Raw genomic sequence first — 15,622 nt, 5'->3', positions numbered from 1 at the left:
GCACTGGGATGAATCAATGTACAGCAAACATTGTGTACAACAAGGAGGGCAGAAAAGAAACATTTGGACACCATAAACCATTCATCACCTCATATTAATTACTCATTAAATCTGTGTTTTTGTTACAGGTGAAGTATAATAAAAATACATGCAAGGCTTGCCTTGTCAATGATCATTCAACATTAATTTGTTCTGTTCACATCACATACTTTTTTATTTTCGAAATTCCGAAATCTATGAATTCATAGAAACAGATGCATTTGAGAGCTGTTGGCCTATCCGGTCTACAATTATATGGTAAATTATAAGAATTATGGAATAATGTTGTGTCCAAAGCATGCAATATCAACGCAATTCCAAAAATATGTTTGCCTTATATTTTATGAAACCCTACTAATAGGGTCCACTAACTTGATCCACTAAAAAAGTGGTCACAAACTTCTAAAGACTTCCATGGGTAAGAAAACAGTTTCAAGAGAGTGACACTGACCCTTTCCCTTATATTAAATAAAGCTAAACCCCCCCTTAATGCATACTTAATTTCCAAAGATATGGCAGCCCTGTATAGAGTGGGTTGTATAAAAAAGAGGCACTCGTGTCCAAAGCCATTCTTCCCCAATCTACACCCACCTTCTTTCCAAGCCAGTTATCTCTGAAACCATATTTTTATTAATAATGCAGAGATAAACATTGTTGGTAAAATACAGTTTAACGTAATATTACAGCATTGTTTTTCAATTAAACTCTACCTGTACGTTAAATTCACCCGGTATAAGAAAGTCTTTGTAAATTATATATGTGTAAAATATAAAAAAAAATGCTTGTACCCCCACTTTTCCTGCTGTACACTAATAAAAACATAATACTGACATTTAATAAAATACAAAAATCTGTTTGTAATATACGTTTATAGGTATTTTTTTTTTAAAAAAATATCAAAGCAGTATATACAACGTACAAGCAATTCTACAATGTTGGGGGCATCTCAGTCCCATCTATGGATCTCTTTGTGAGTTCTTGGTGATGTTGTTTTTCATTTTTTCTTTTTAAATCCCCATTGCTTTCAAGGCAGCTTCAGAAATGTTACTGAAGATACTGGTTTAAGAAAAATAATTAAATAAAAGAAATCCCTTTTTTTTCTTTTGGAAGAGATGAAATAGGACAAAAGTCTAAAGTCAAAATGGCTTGCACCTGGGGAATCTGAAGTATTTCCTTGTGGAACTTGTCTGTAGGTGAAATCTTCCCAGTGCTTGTGTGGAAGTGATATTAATAAACAGCGAAGCTCAAATTAGTCCTTTTTTCGGAGGTTCCCATATATTTCCTTGTCCAGAAAATAATTTGGCTTTTTCACCAATATAGTATTGTATAGTATATACATAGCATATCTTTCAAAATAACTTTAATATATGGACTAGTCCCCTTTAGTGATGGAAAAAAGCCACACGATGCATGAGAGAACTTAAGTTTGAATGTCTCATCAAAGGTGTGTCATCAGTAGACCAGACACCACAATTTGAGAACAGTGTATGTGATATAAAAACTTCTCAAACAGAAAAGTTTGGTTGCTTTCTAGCCTTTGTCACAGGGTCCGCGCTGCATCCTGGGAAGTGTAGTCCTGTCTTTAGTGCCTTGCAGAATTATTTAAATAAGAAGCCATGCAGCCAGACTACACTTACACCCAGAATCCCGCGGGGGCCCATGACTCCTTGTCCAGTGTGGCTCACGTAGTTTGGTTCAGGTCTGGTCCAACCATTCTGCTCTCTTTGGTGCCTTGCAAGTATGTACATCTACTGTCTCCTCACATTCTTTGCATCTCACTGCACAGCACCAGTGGAATTTACACTCGCATTTGGTGATACGAGTGACTCGAGTGGTGTCATAACCTCTTCCACAGCACATGACCTCACACCCGTCTGTTCCTCGGGAGACCTTGTCACACACTCTACCGGCAGTGCCCAAAGAACCTGTTGAAAAGCATTGAATAGATGTTTTATTTCCACTTTATATAAATGTGGGCTCAGCACAAAAAAGCTATTTTTTTCAGTCTACGTTGAAAGCTCCTAAGGATCCTCTTATGTTATATAATCAGGTATAATTGTTACATAAAGGCATTTCATCACATATACAATGTCATCACCTTCTTTACCTGCCTTTATTTTTATATTTATATCTTTTTCAGTTACCTTTCCTCATTTGGTTTGACTCGTTCTTAGAGCAGCAACAAGCGCTACTTTGCATAGTGGAAAGTCTATTTAAGAATCACTCCTGCAAGACTTTTTCTCTGCCGGTGAGCCATCTCCATGGCGGTGATATGACACCCACAGATTCTCTTTTTTTTCTTCTTGACTGCATGTCACTGTCTAAAGGCATAACATTCCTTTGATAATAAACTCCTTTTGATCTTTCTCTGTGGCCTTACCCATCTCCCTCCAGCAATGGGAACAGTGAAAGGATTAAACAACCATTAAGTAGGATACCCTTGGGGGATGTACAATAAGTAGCACTCTTTTAGAAAATAAGATCTTCTTGGCAAGATAGATAAAGTAGGTTTAAAAAATATCACAGGGGACTGTTGTTCTCTCTTCTTACCAAAACTGTTAATTTATAGAAAATAAAGGTTTACTAACCTACTTTTATTATGGAACTTGTAAAAGCTGGGCGGACTAAATCAAAACCATATTTTGTCAGAACACATATCCTTTACTGAGTAACTTGTATTCAAGCAAGGACTTTACTGGTAACAAGCACCAGTTCTGAGGTTTATGTATTATGAATTTGGTATGGAATACAGATGTCTCTGTGACCCTAAAAGTATCCTCATAAAAGGATTCTGGGGAAAAGTAAAAAAAATAACAAAACAGTTTTGTCGTGAAAGCAACCACTGAAAATGTTCACGATGATCGTATCACTGGACCAACTGGACTGATTGTTGTCCTTTATCACACCGTGTGTACAAAATCATCACAAATCGGCCTATACTTAACATAACATTTTTTAATAGGTCAACCTGGAAATTCTACCATGAATTGAGGTACAAACCTTTTGTCACTTACAATTAAATGCAAATCTGGGATCTATCTTCATATGATTTTGAGTTTTTTTATATGCCAATCTCTAAGTCTTGGGGTAAATTACCAGATACCCAGGGTGACCCAACCCTTCTAAATTCTAATATTGAACCAGGCAGACCCAAAGTTCTTTTGCTACTGGTATGAGTCATCTTACATGTACAATATATGTAAATTATAGTATGTGCTGTACCGCAAATAGCATATAATGTTTGAAGGTTACAAGGGTCTCATGCTCTGTTCATTCTTAAAGTTTTCATGCATGCTCCACAATGAGTTTGTTGTAGATCATGAGGTGGGCAACCAATGTGTTTGAAACTCTGAATATGAATGATTATGAGACTTCCCAAGTACGACTGCTATATCATAAGTTCTAATGATAGCAAGTACGTTAATCAACAAGTGCTTAAATTCTCTTTTTTCTGCTATGGACTGCATATTCTTGTTCATCACATTTTTAAATATAATGTTATAAGATGTGATTTAGTCTGCTTGCCTTAGCATTTCTTCTTGAAATTTTACAGAAGAGAGCAAAATGCTTAATTTAATATGTGGACTAATGCATTCAAGCATCAGCTGATTTTGAAAAAAAGAAATCATATTGTTAACAGCTAGTTTCTAAAGCTGTTATAGTTTTTTTTTATATCCAAATGTAACTTCTTCCCTAATATACAAAATAACAAAATACAACTGACAAAAATAAAAATATCATACATTAAAACTTAAAATATTGTAAACTAACTTTCAATTTTGAAAAACAAGAATAAAAGGATATATATATAATATATATATGTATATATATCACTAATGTAACCAATGTTTTGGTTAAAGCTGAAATCATAGTGCATGACTCTTTTAAATGATACCGATCTGTTGATTCAAAGTTTTCTTTTTTCTTGTGACTCTTAAGTAACAGATGACTTCTAAACAAGAAAGGAAGCGTCTGAGTATTGTATATTTTGACTGCCAGAAGATCAAAAAAAGGTGCTGAGTTCTGCAATAATTACTTATTTAGCTGGGGGCCATCACAATATTTCACTCATCTCGTCTTTACTCAGATAAGATAAATGGGCTTTACCTGCAGACTTGTCCATCACACAATAATCAGGCGAGTTCTCGAAGTAAACCAAGTCCTTTTTTGTGGGTTTCCTGAAGTTCTCATTGGCCACTGTGAAACCGCTGCCATCTTGATTCATGGTGACCTGGATCGCCCCATTGTATTTTCTCCTGAGATAGTCCCCTGTTTTTCGAAAGTCTGACATAGCACGCCAACAAGTCCTTAATGTGCATGACCCACTGACCCCGTGGCACTTACATTCAAGCTTCATAAAACGTTTAACTGCCTACAAATAAAGGGGGAAAAAACAGGTCAGAATGGGTTACTTAACTCTACTGACGGATTAGAACTTGTCAGACACTCGTCTGTTTAATAGGCCTTCGCATCCCAGTTCACACTATACCTGGTATTTCTTAAATATGCACAGTGTATACAATTACAAACGTTGTGCTAAAATATGTAACTACTAAGTCAAGAACTGGGAAGATTCTCAAGTATTTGCAGCTGATACTGCAACACGGGCACAGAAAATCTGGCAGATTAATGTCTCCCACATCCTCCTCTTCCTCTTTAGATGTTATCTCATGACTCCCATTGAAACCATAACTGCTCTGATTTACTCGGATATAAATCATCCAGCGTGGAAATGCTTTTATTGCACAAAATGCAAAATTGCTGTCCTAGAGGGTTCTTTCCATTATTAACTATTGGCGTGTCTATCCAGAGCTGAACATAGAGACATCTAGAAGATTTGTGTCGAATATTGTACCATGTCTTCCCAAAGGTCCAAAGTGATGTCAGAGGCATATTTAGATCTAAGACAACAAGGCAGGGGAACACCTTTGAGAAAGACACCAGGCTACTCACAGATGCCACCAGTAAGTAAGTGGAGATGTATGGCTTTTTTCTTCTTTTACCCGTCGGAGAGATCTGTGCCCAAACAGGCCAAGTCTGGTTTAACGTTTTGCCCGACCATCACAGAGGAGCCTCTATCCAGCAAAGTAAGTGCAAAGGAGTTTTGCCCTTTAATCAATAGATCTAAACCATAAATGACTCACCATTCTTCCACAACGGTTATTGTGCAGGTTCATCAAAGCTCGTGCGTCTTTCACCTTCCTTTCTTTGGCATCCACAAAGTCTTTGGCAAACTCAATCCCAAAGTCAATGTTGTCACTGCAGCCTCCCCAGTCAAACTCCCCTCTGTCATCCCTGTAACGACCCCTTTTCTTAGGATCACAGTTGCATGATTTAAGTTCACCTTGACTGCAAGCTCGAGTAATAGCATAAACGACTCCGGCATAGGAAATGGCATAGACAAAGGCTGTTTCTCTGCTACCTGTCAGGGACAAACAAGTCAGTGATTATTATATATATATATATATATCTCATCACGCCATTTTTGGTGCATTTTAGTAATTATAATGAAACACAGCTGCAAAACTTCCTCCTATGTCCTGCGTGGAAGATTTCATCAAGAGTAAAGCTTTAATCTCTACCCAGCAGTGAAAATCTTAAGGAATCACAAATCTCAAACACAACGAATATCAGATGCGGGGAAAAAATCCCCAAGGCCCCTAAGAAATACGATGGCTGGTGTTTGATGCTTTTTTTAATCTACAGAGGTCTTTTAGAGTTGTAAAAAAATCATAAATGAAAAAAACATGTTTTTCCACAGCCCACAGGGTGGTTTCATAGCTCCTTTTGCTACCTGTCAAGTCTACAGATTATATTTAAGACATGGTACATAAAAGCCATGTACTTCTTAAGTTATTTCATGCTTTGTCACATACAGTTGCATCAGGTTATGCAAACGATGCCAAGACGTCATTCACCAACGAAGATTTACTGGCGCATAAAGCCACGGGTGGCCTAGTTGACAAGGTCCTATAAAACGCATGCACCATTTGCACGAGATTGCTCCTTTTGGTTGTATTTAGAAACACATGAATGACTCCCCCAAGTGTTAGTCACTCAATTTTCAGTGACAGCACATTATGTTTGTTGTCATTAATTCAACAAAGCAAAATGTGCCATCAGGCTCCAACACTTTAGGGGCTTGATGGTCCAACACAGTTTTCCACTTAGACTGTTCCCATACCATCCAAATACCTGAAGCCCTTCCCAGACTATCTAAATATTTACATATCACGTTACTGTTTAGACATCTCACTGTTGGGCAGAAGTATCGCTAACATGAGCAGCTTCTATGACTGCCAGCTATATGTAAATAAACGTGTAGTTTTATATGGGCGTTTCATATTTCATCCACCCTTCAAATATGGAAAAACCATATCTACACAGGATGGTTCTCTTTCCTAATTTACTCCTTCATTTCAAATTGTTGCCTATACTTAAAATTGATGTGCCAATGATCGTTTGCAATTTTTGAAGGACATGACTTGTAGAAAATGAGATAAAACATAGGATGCAACCCCGAGCTTTATTGAGCTTAGTTTATTAATTACAGAATAATAGTCTGGGTGTGCACGCTAGTCTGCCTCTTCCCCAGAAGATGGTTTAGTTGTAGTGATACAATAGAGATTGTCACGGAACTAGTACCCTTAAGAAAATTGTGTAAAGCGTTCGTCAGGGCATCATGCAGTAGAGACATTAAAATAACAAACATACTGGAGATGATGAAGCGTGTTACAGGCGTACTAATTAGGACAGGTCAATAACCTAAGTTTCGGTAAATGTAGACATCCCTTAAGTATTGTCCACTCCTGGAGGAGTTGGCATATTAAATGAGAGTTACCAATACGTAAAAGCAGATTTTAGTATTAGACATAGTAAATATGTATAGAGGGAGACATAGTAAATATTTGAGGCTAAGATGAAAACATTTACTTTTTAGTTATCAGTATAACAGGCGAGAAACAAACTTAGGGGCAGTGTGCAATGACGTATAATTACGGCAGCATGTCTCATATTTCTCCCTGATATATTTCAATGTCTCTAACTATATCTAGTGGTTCTGGCATACCGAAAAACGATATTTAATTATACATGTAATATTTGTACATGTATATGTAAATACCCTTTCTATTGGCTGGTCAGCAAAAATACATTTTATTACAATGCATACAGAATACAGGTTCCTCTTTTGAAATGATGGCTAATGTGCGTCTTTAATTTTGATTTTCTAGAAGACTCCAGACACGTCTCGAGAATGACCAGAGAGTAAAACCTTTCATTTTTTAAATTGTCCCTTTCCATCTTTACTCTATTTCAGCAAACAAAAGATCCTTAATTCTTAAGTCTTTCCAATGCTTGATTCCAACTTTTTCAATACTTTTGAAGAATTGCAGTTGTGTTGATTTGTATTCTGTATATATGTATGTGTGTGGTGTATAGTTGCGTATTTCTTTTTTATAGGTATCACTTGTGTCTTTAATTTCCTACTGACTGGCCCAATGTCTTATTGTTTCCCTTTGTATTCTTGCTATTATTAAGCACAAAACCACTGTGTTGTGTATGCTGGATATTATCCAACAATAATAATAAAAATGCTTTGGAATAAGCCATTTGGAAAAAAGACACATATATACTTATATATTGTGCTTGCCAAACAGAGTGCAAATGTATTGGTCAAATTGTGCTGGTCAGTGGGTTGGTTGTGCCTGTGTGATGACGGCTGGCATGGAGAAACAATTGGTTAATACATCAGTTAAGCCAGAAACTTAAATTGTTTAAATCTTTCTATTTGAGGATGATGGTACACATTAATGCAGACTTTCAAATATATTTCTTATACTGTTAAATTTAGGCATGAAAACGTACTTCTTAGCATGACTCTCCCAAAGACTGTATGGTCTCTGTCCAGGGTACTGCAGTTCCAGCGATAGTGCCTAAACTGATGCTGACACTCCTTGATCCACTCCTTGGTTCCCTCGCCAATCGCTTGCATGATGTCTGGATGCTTCTGACAAAGCTGCCTCTGCTTGTTCACCAATCCTGGGATGTTATCGCAGATCACCCTAGCTCCCAGGGCACCAATATACCTGTTGGAAAGAAAAATAGCCCCACTTAGCACATATAGCGAACGCATAATAAGACACCACCTTAAATACACAGCGCAAGTCTCGCCACCTGTTCTTAGAAAAGACATCATGAAAATTGAAAGCGTTAAGAGGCGGACTAATGAAAACGAGCAGTAGAACACCTTACATGTCAGGAAAGGCTAGAGAAGTTGAATTTGTTAACACAAAAAACAGCGTCTTAGGGGAGAGATGATATCAATGTACAAATACATAAGGAAACAATACAAACCATGTTCAGTAAAAGAACTGTACAGAGATCAAGAGGTCATCTATTCAAACTTGGAGAAAGCAATTTCTCTAAAGGAGCAAAAAGAGTTCTTAACAGAAAGAACAATAAAAATGTGGAATTCACTACTCATAGAGATTGTGCTTTAAATATGGCTAAAATAATAAGAGATATGAAAAAAATACTAGTTACTATCTGGCAAAATATCACTGCACTGGGCCTGCTAATTCAGCCCAACTCTGAATTTTATGTGACTGGGAATTTGTAAACAGTGCTGAGTGCAATGCAAGTGCTCATATCTCCAAAATGGTTCTAGAGTTTCTAGCGCCCTAGGCAAACCATGTCTTCCCCGTCTTGCAAGCACTTGCTTACTAACTAGAAAAACATAGCTTATATGGTAGACCAGTAAAGCGTCCTGCCCATTGGATAGAGTGGCCCTAATATAAATGAATGGAAACAATAAAAACATTCAGCATAAGGAGATCACAGGTCGTGAATGTCCCCCTCGGGTGTACAGAAGGTTATGTGGTGCCCATGCACAGATGTTGCGAAACTGTACTCTGTGGATACTTGTATGCCGAGTATGCAGATAGTATGGACTATACTCTTATATGCAAAGCAATTAGTTTGTAACCTAACTTTACTTAAAATGTACTGTAAAAGGCAAACTAATATTATACCCTGTTCTTTTTACAGCTAGTATCACTTAAACACATTGTTACAAATATAGTAGCCCTTTTAGGTATTTAGGTATTTTACATAGACCCAATTTACTCAAGAAACACACTAAATGCTTATCTTACTGTCTTGTGAAAAAAAAGAAAATATCTCAGTCTTAATCACCCAGAGGGCTCTAACTAATTAAGGTCTATGGGAGAGGGGCTTCGTTAGGTTGACATTAGGATTTCCATCAGTGACATATTCCGGCCTTGGGCAACTAGACCTAGTGTGACAGGTCGAGAGGAGCGGCAGTCCTCCCACCGCAAAACTAGAGAAGCGGATCATCCTGTTTGGCTCAGGCTCCCTGGTGTAATGCTGCTCAATGGGTCAGTTACGTCAGAGGCCTACTAAAATCCTGGAGGTTGGGCATCCATAGACAAATTAAATAGGCTGTTTGTGGATGGGCAGCTGGGTAAATATGTCACTGCTTTCTATAAAACAGCTCAGTGTGCAATGTCACATGACTGCCTACGATGGTGACCTCCAGACCTGAAACAACGTGAAACAAAACCCAAACTGCTGTATAAAACACTGCATTGAAAAAACATTTTTTTTTCCCAATAAGATTTTCCGTTTAACTAATATAGCTCTTCGACCAGACACCCTTAAGATATATTGCACAAAATGTTTCCATAAAGTGGCTGTGTCTGCATAATGCTCTGCTTATACTCCCAAAACATGTTACAACATGTCCAAGAGATACCAGGACTTAAGGAATTAGCCATTCAAGTGATTTCCTAACCGGTAACATTCAGATACCCCACTACGTACAGGAATTCATATGTGGGTGGTAAAAGGTATGGGTTTGCTAAACAAAAATAATTGCATAACGAATGTCAAAAGTATTCGCATCTTTCCCGTTCTTGTATTCGTTACTTACAGATCAATTGCTATAGAAATTGAAATCATGGAAAAAGACAAGGATTTGTTTTTGGCAAAAGTATTACTTCTGGTCATTTTATTCAACATTTGCAACAAGCTAGGATAATCAGGATAGGATTTTCTTTCTGCTAGTAATCAATTCTATTATCGCCCAGTAAAATGTATTTCGTTATGTTAAGCATATCATTTGGTAAATGAAATATTTTCTGGCACCATTCTTTTTCGGTTATCCAATTAGCTACTTTGATCGGAAGTCGCAATAGCTGATGGTCAGCGGAGACGGACGCAACGCACATATTATATAAGTATATAATAACTCATCATTGGTAATCTAACTCCATCCTTAGCCACATAGTTTAGTAGAACTGTTTCATTACTGAAGTGAATGACGTCTAGTTGAAAATCAGGTTGTTTCTATATAGTTGGAAACCTCATACCTTTCACATATTTATTTACATTGATTGATAATATGACGCAACTAAAGTTGGGCTATTTTAATACTAAGGTTTAGGGGGCACATAATATATTGAACTGAATAGCTTGTTTTACTCGGTTCTCGTCTCTTTATGATATACAACTATTCTAAAAAACCAAACGTAACATATTGTCTGTAAGACTGACAAATGAATCTGAGACAGAATATGTCTGTGGCTTGTACTACTCAGAGATGAGATGGCTTGTACTGCTCAGAGATGATGAAGAGGTGAGGTTTGGCAAGACCAGAAAACAAAACAGACTTAAACTTGGTAACATTTATTCTTGAAGAGAACTGGCATCATCTAAGGAATATTTGCTTAGCTTCAAAAAATGTTCTGTAACCTTTAAAGTTTGTTCTGTAAAGGTTTAGTGAGTTTGAAAAGGCTTTATCTATAAAAAAGGGAAAAAGAGTATTTTTGATATCTCTCAACATGTTAACTGGAGTTAACTGGGAGGTTTTTTTTATACCTGTTGGCCACGGGCAGCTATATACATTAAGGTTTGATCAGAAAATTGGGCTACACAGGTATCTCTTAACTAACTTGCCATGCAAGGCTGTTAGTTGACTCAGTGGTTATCAGTGTTACTGATTTTAATGGTGATCTTGGTCAGCTTGCCTTCTCCTGAAACGCTGAGATGATATTGTTGAGTTTGAGCTCTTTTTTTAACTCAACAGGAGTTGACTGTATGTGAAAAGAGAAGTTTCTACTTTCAGCTTTCTCGCAGACGGCAGTCATGTCAACTTCATTTGACTTGACCTGTAGTGTAGTTGACTATTTAGAGCCAACTTGGTTGAGTTCTTCTGAGCAACTCAACAAGATTGCCTTTTCTCATTAAACCTTTGTAAATGAAACCAAAGGTAGGAATACACAACAAAAAAGAAAACACAGCAAGCGCATTAGGTGCACCATTCAACCCCACAGTTTCTTTGTGTGGCACATGTGGCATGTCTAAGAGCCCAGCAGGATATAATATTGTAGAAGCTAGGAAGCAAATGGTCTGCAAAGAGCAGTTACCAGATATGGTCAGGAGTATTAGTACAACAAACCAAATAAAATTTGACAGCTGTAAGAAATGTGCACTGGATGTGCCGAATTCCAGTGGTTATAAGATATAACAGTAAAATAATTTGTTATGACAGGGGTGCCCAACCCTCGGTTTCAAAAGCCTCAAACAGATGGCATTCACGCGTGGAAAAAATCAACAACACTGTACCACAGAAATGTTCAAATGAGATCTCCAGGCTTATTCTTTTATAATATTCTAAATAAGAATTAATGAAAGCCTCAGTCCGTACTTATGCAATATCGGAGCAAGTGTTGGAATACAGCAAGTGAATTGTAAATATGTAGGACGTTCCCTTCCCCGAACTCAATTAATACACTTATGAAATTTAAAATACCTATGGCTTATACAAATCCTAGGAAAATTTTAATATCCTTAATTTAATGTACATTTTAGCATATTTTACTTCGTTATTACTAAAAGACTTGTGTGCCACTGTTTATTTTGTCTTTTCATTAACATATCGTTATCTTGAAACAAACACTAATTAGCAGAAATATGCATACCACATGAGGAATTTATAAAATATTACATTTTATGACCAGAAAATGGAGGTAACCACTCCTTTAGCTTTTATTATGCTATAGTGTTATTTTACTAATTGAGTTTTAATTGTGTTATTTGTTATATATCTATACATCTACACATGTTTGGTATTCTAGGTGGTGTTCTAGGCCTGGTTTTGTATTTATTTCCTATATGTCTAGAGAGACATTTCAAATATGCCCCATTTCAAATAGTCAAAAGGGGCACTTTTGTGTTAGGGGATATTGCTAGGAGGCGGTGGTCTGTGGCTGACAGGGAATGGACAATACAATTGTCAATGACATGAAAATATAAGTTTGCTCACAGAAGAAACAGACAGGATCTAGTATTGGGTGAAATGCTGCCGGAATTCTAGAGGTTCTAGAAGCTATATATATATATATATATATATATATATTTCAAACAATTACACCTGAGATATAATCAGATGAACAACACAGGGTGGAGATGGGTAATTGTATCTTAGCAAGCGCTAATTTTATATAATTATAATAATGATAATAATAATATTATAAAATCATGAGATAGAGCAACATTTAAACTCACTGGAAATTGTAGAGATTTATTCACTAAAGGGGACTTCATTTATGAAGGGCCTACCCTAATAAGCTTCTCCTCCAAGAACTGCTTATCTATCATCTATCTATCTATCTATCTATCTATCTATCTATCTATCTATCTATCTATCTATATACCGGTGTGTATATATATATATATATATATATATATATATAAATATAATGCACTATATATATATATATATATATATATATATATTATTTAATTACTACTTACACATTGTTAAGTCTAATATAGTTTTCTTCTATCTTTGTTAACTACCAACAAGCCTACAAGGAGAACCATCTCTCTGATTCTGCTGGCTTTGCAGACTTAATGACACGTGGAGCTTAGTTTAAAGCTATACTTATTCCTTCCTAGATAATCAAGAAAACCAGCCAGGGATTAAAGACTGATACGGAAAAAATCCCAATGCTGTTCCAGTAGCCGTCTTTGGAAAATATTTTCTACTCATGTAATCGTAAAAAAAAATTAAAAACAACTCATTCTCAATTTACAAAAATTACACAGATGTTGGGACTAACACTTTTTTTGGCATTTCAAGTATGTTTTAAAATAATTATAATTTTGTAACTATAATAAACAATATTTGTACATGTAAATGTAAGAAATATTCTTACCTGTAAGTTCATGGTGTATTTTTGTATTTAATTGTTTAATTTAACAATGTATTAAAAGAGAAATAAATAGCATTTATATTCTGAAACAGAATCTTTACCAACAGATAAGACCCATTGGTCCTCTTGATTTGGTCCTTGGTCTGGTCTTTGGTCTGCTCTTATGTTCAGCATAGCATTATGCCTATTCTATACATATCCAGATACTGGATTAACGTCTACTGCTTCTGGAGGTAGCCCGTCCCATGCATCAGCCACCATCTCAGTGAAGTACCTTACATTAACTCTAAGCCTCTGACCTTCTAGTTTTGTCATTTTATTGTAATTGAGCATAATGACAAGCGCTAAAACATACCAATATTGTACATATATTTCAAAAGTTATGTTTTTAATATGGAGGTACAACAATGACCCTAATTGTGTTAAAAAGCTTGTTTTCTAGTTAATTATGTTATTGTCATCTCTCTGTAAAAAGTGAGCTCCTACAGATAAATTGATTTTATGTATGTACGTATGTATGAATGTATATATATATATATATATATATATATATATATTTCTTTCTTTCTTTCTAGGCAAATGCAAAGGGATTAATCAGAATCACCCCCAGTGCATTTAGTGTCATCCCCAGCAGAAGATGTGTTTGTTGAAATGCGCCCCCTACGCACACTCATTGCCAGCCAGCTCCAGAGGTGGCTTGCGGGAGAGTTACGGGGAGCCTAATGAGGCAGAAAGCACCCCATTGATTTTTAGGGAGACAATTTCCTGCCAATTGAATGGCTGCTTTAAACAGTCAATGCTGGAGAGAACAGTAGAGTGGAGGACATGTCTTCAGTAGAAGAACAACTCAACTGAGAACAGGCAGCAATCCAATGGTTTGCCCTACAGTCTTACCCTATTCGGAAACATCTGAAGTTCTCGCTCACTTGTGCCATTAAAAAACAATCTCCATCAACATATCATTCTGATTCCAAAAGATCGCCCTCACACACACACAACACACTCAGCCACATACAAATAGCATATGCTGCGATGCTCAGCTTACTGCTCTTTGTGTTGGGGTCTATCCAATATTAATGGTATTCTGTCAGCAGGCTGCTGGCTGCATGTGGCCCCAATGACCGCATTTGTCATGGGAGCCCGACTTGACAATACTGGTGGCCGTATTGTAGATAACTATGAAAAAACAGTACTGTTTCCATCAGGAATCAGTACAGAAATATTTATCTTCTATGAGACATCCTAACAATTTGTAATACCAGATGAATGAGCAACGTTTTTTTTTTGTTTGTGCTTTCTAAAATCTGGTTCCTTTGGCACCATGGTCTGTAGTCCAATCTACTTTTAAAAGCTTTGCAGAGATTTGCACAAAGTCTACAAACTGAGCTAATGTGGGTTTCTCACACAAGAGATTCGGGATTCCTTCTGTGTCTGGAATGCTGGCAAAGCGAAAAGGTCAGACGAGGATGGAAAGTGAATACAGCTCGATGGGTCCCATCTCGCTTTGTGAACCTAAGCAGCATGCATGTATCCTGCTGACCTTGTAAGTGTGCTTCGAGCACGACAATCATAATGATGACTGGAAAGTTGGTAGCACCAGCTGATAGGGACCTGCCTGTCATGTGATCATGAATAATTTGGTCACTGTAGTTGGCTAATGTGCCAAAGACGGAAGGGAAAGGCTCCCGATGCTTTCCGAGTTATGAAGTTATGCACACTTTTGTGGAAGACGGAAACAATGAAACATTTTTAAAATGCTTTCGTTTCTTAGCAAAAAAGCTGCTTTTGCCAGATGTAGGACAAGCAGTGTTAGGGTGCAAGTTTTCCCTTCCGGTGTCATTTTGTTATACAATTCTTATGATTTTACCTTGATTAAGTGTTTTTCGCCACTATTAAACAACTGGTCAACCACAAGTTACCCTACAAGTAGTCACATTTAATACACATGTATAATTAAAGTCATTGACAGGAGCGATTTACGTGCAATGAAAATCAACAATGAATCTGTTGAATACATGTTATTGAATGTATGAAATGAGTGCTGACTAAATACGCATTTATACTGTGGTGCAAAAAATAAAACTTTTGCTCAACACATGACCCAATGGTATATAAACATACTGTGTATGCTTTGTAACACATATACATATTACAGGTAACATTAACTTTAGATCAGGGCTGCTTTCAAAGGGCTGACTTCCTCACATGGAAGGATTGGGAGGAGTGTGAGGCCGCAGGGGCCTGTTTATGCCCCTGGCTGTAATATGACATAATCTCCTGGTCTTCCATGCACTGCATTTCACAGAGGAGTGGAAGGATCCAATGCGCCACAGGCCCAAAACATT

General features: G+C 36.9%; 1 protein-coding gene across 1 annotated transcript in view; it reads right to left on the bottom strand.

Moving 5' to 3' along the window:
* Window positions 1-619: 619 nt before the first annotated feature.
* The window catches only part of WNT2B (Wnt family member 2B), a 30,314-nt gene continuing 15,311 nt past the window's right edge, over window positions 620-15,622 (bottom strand). Inside the window, exons 2-5 of the mRNA XM_053457597.1 lie at window positions 7,906-8,126; window positions 5,184-5,461; window positions 4,147-4,411; window positions 620-1,964 (exon numbers count right to left, since the gene is read on the bottom strand). Coding sequence (XP_053313572.1) covers window positions 1,735-1,964; window positions 4,147-4,411; window positions 5,184-5,461; window positions 7,906-8,126 — 994 coding nt within the window. The 3' untranslated portion in view covers window positions 620-1,734. The remainder of the gene's footprint in view (window positions 1,965-4,146; window positions 4,412-5,183; window positions 5,462-7,905; window positions 8,127-15,622) is intronic.

Source organism: Spea bombifrons, chromosome 2 (genome assembly GCF_027358695.1).
Source record: "Spea bombifrons isolate aSpeBom1 chromosome 2, aSpeBom1.2.pri, whole genome shotgun sequence".
NCBI lineage: Eukaryota > Metazoa > Chordata > Amphibia > Anura > Pelobatidae > Spea > Spea bombifrons.
Note: the sequence above shows the minus strand (reverse complement) of the source record. Positions and strands in the feature narration are given on the sequence as shown.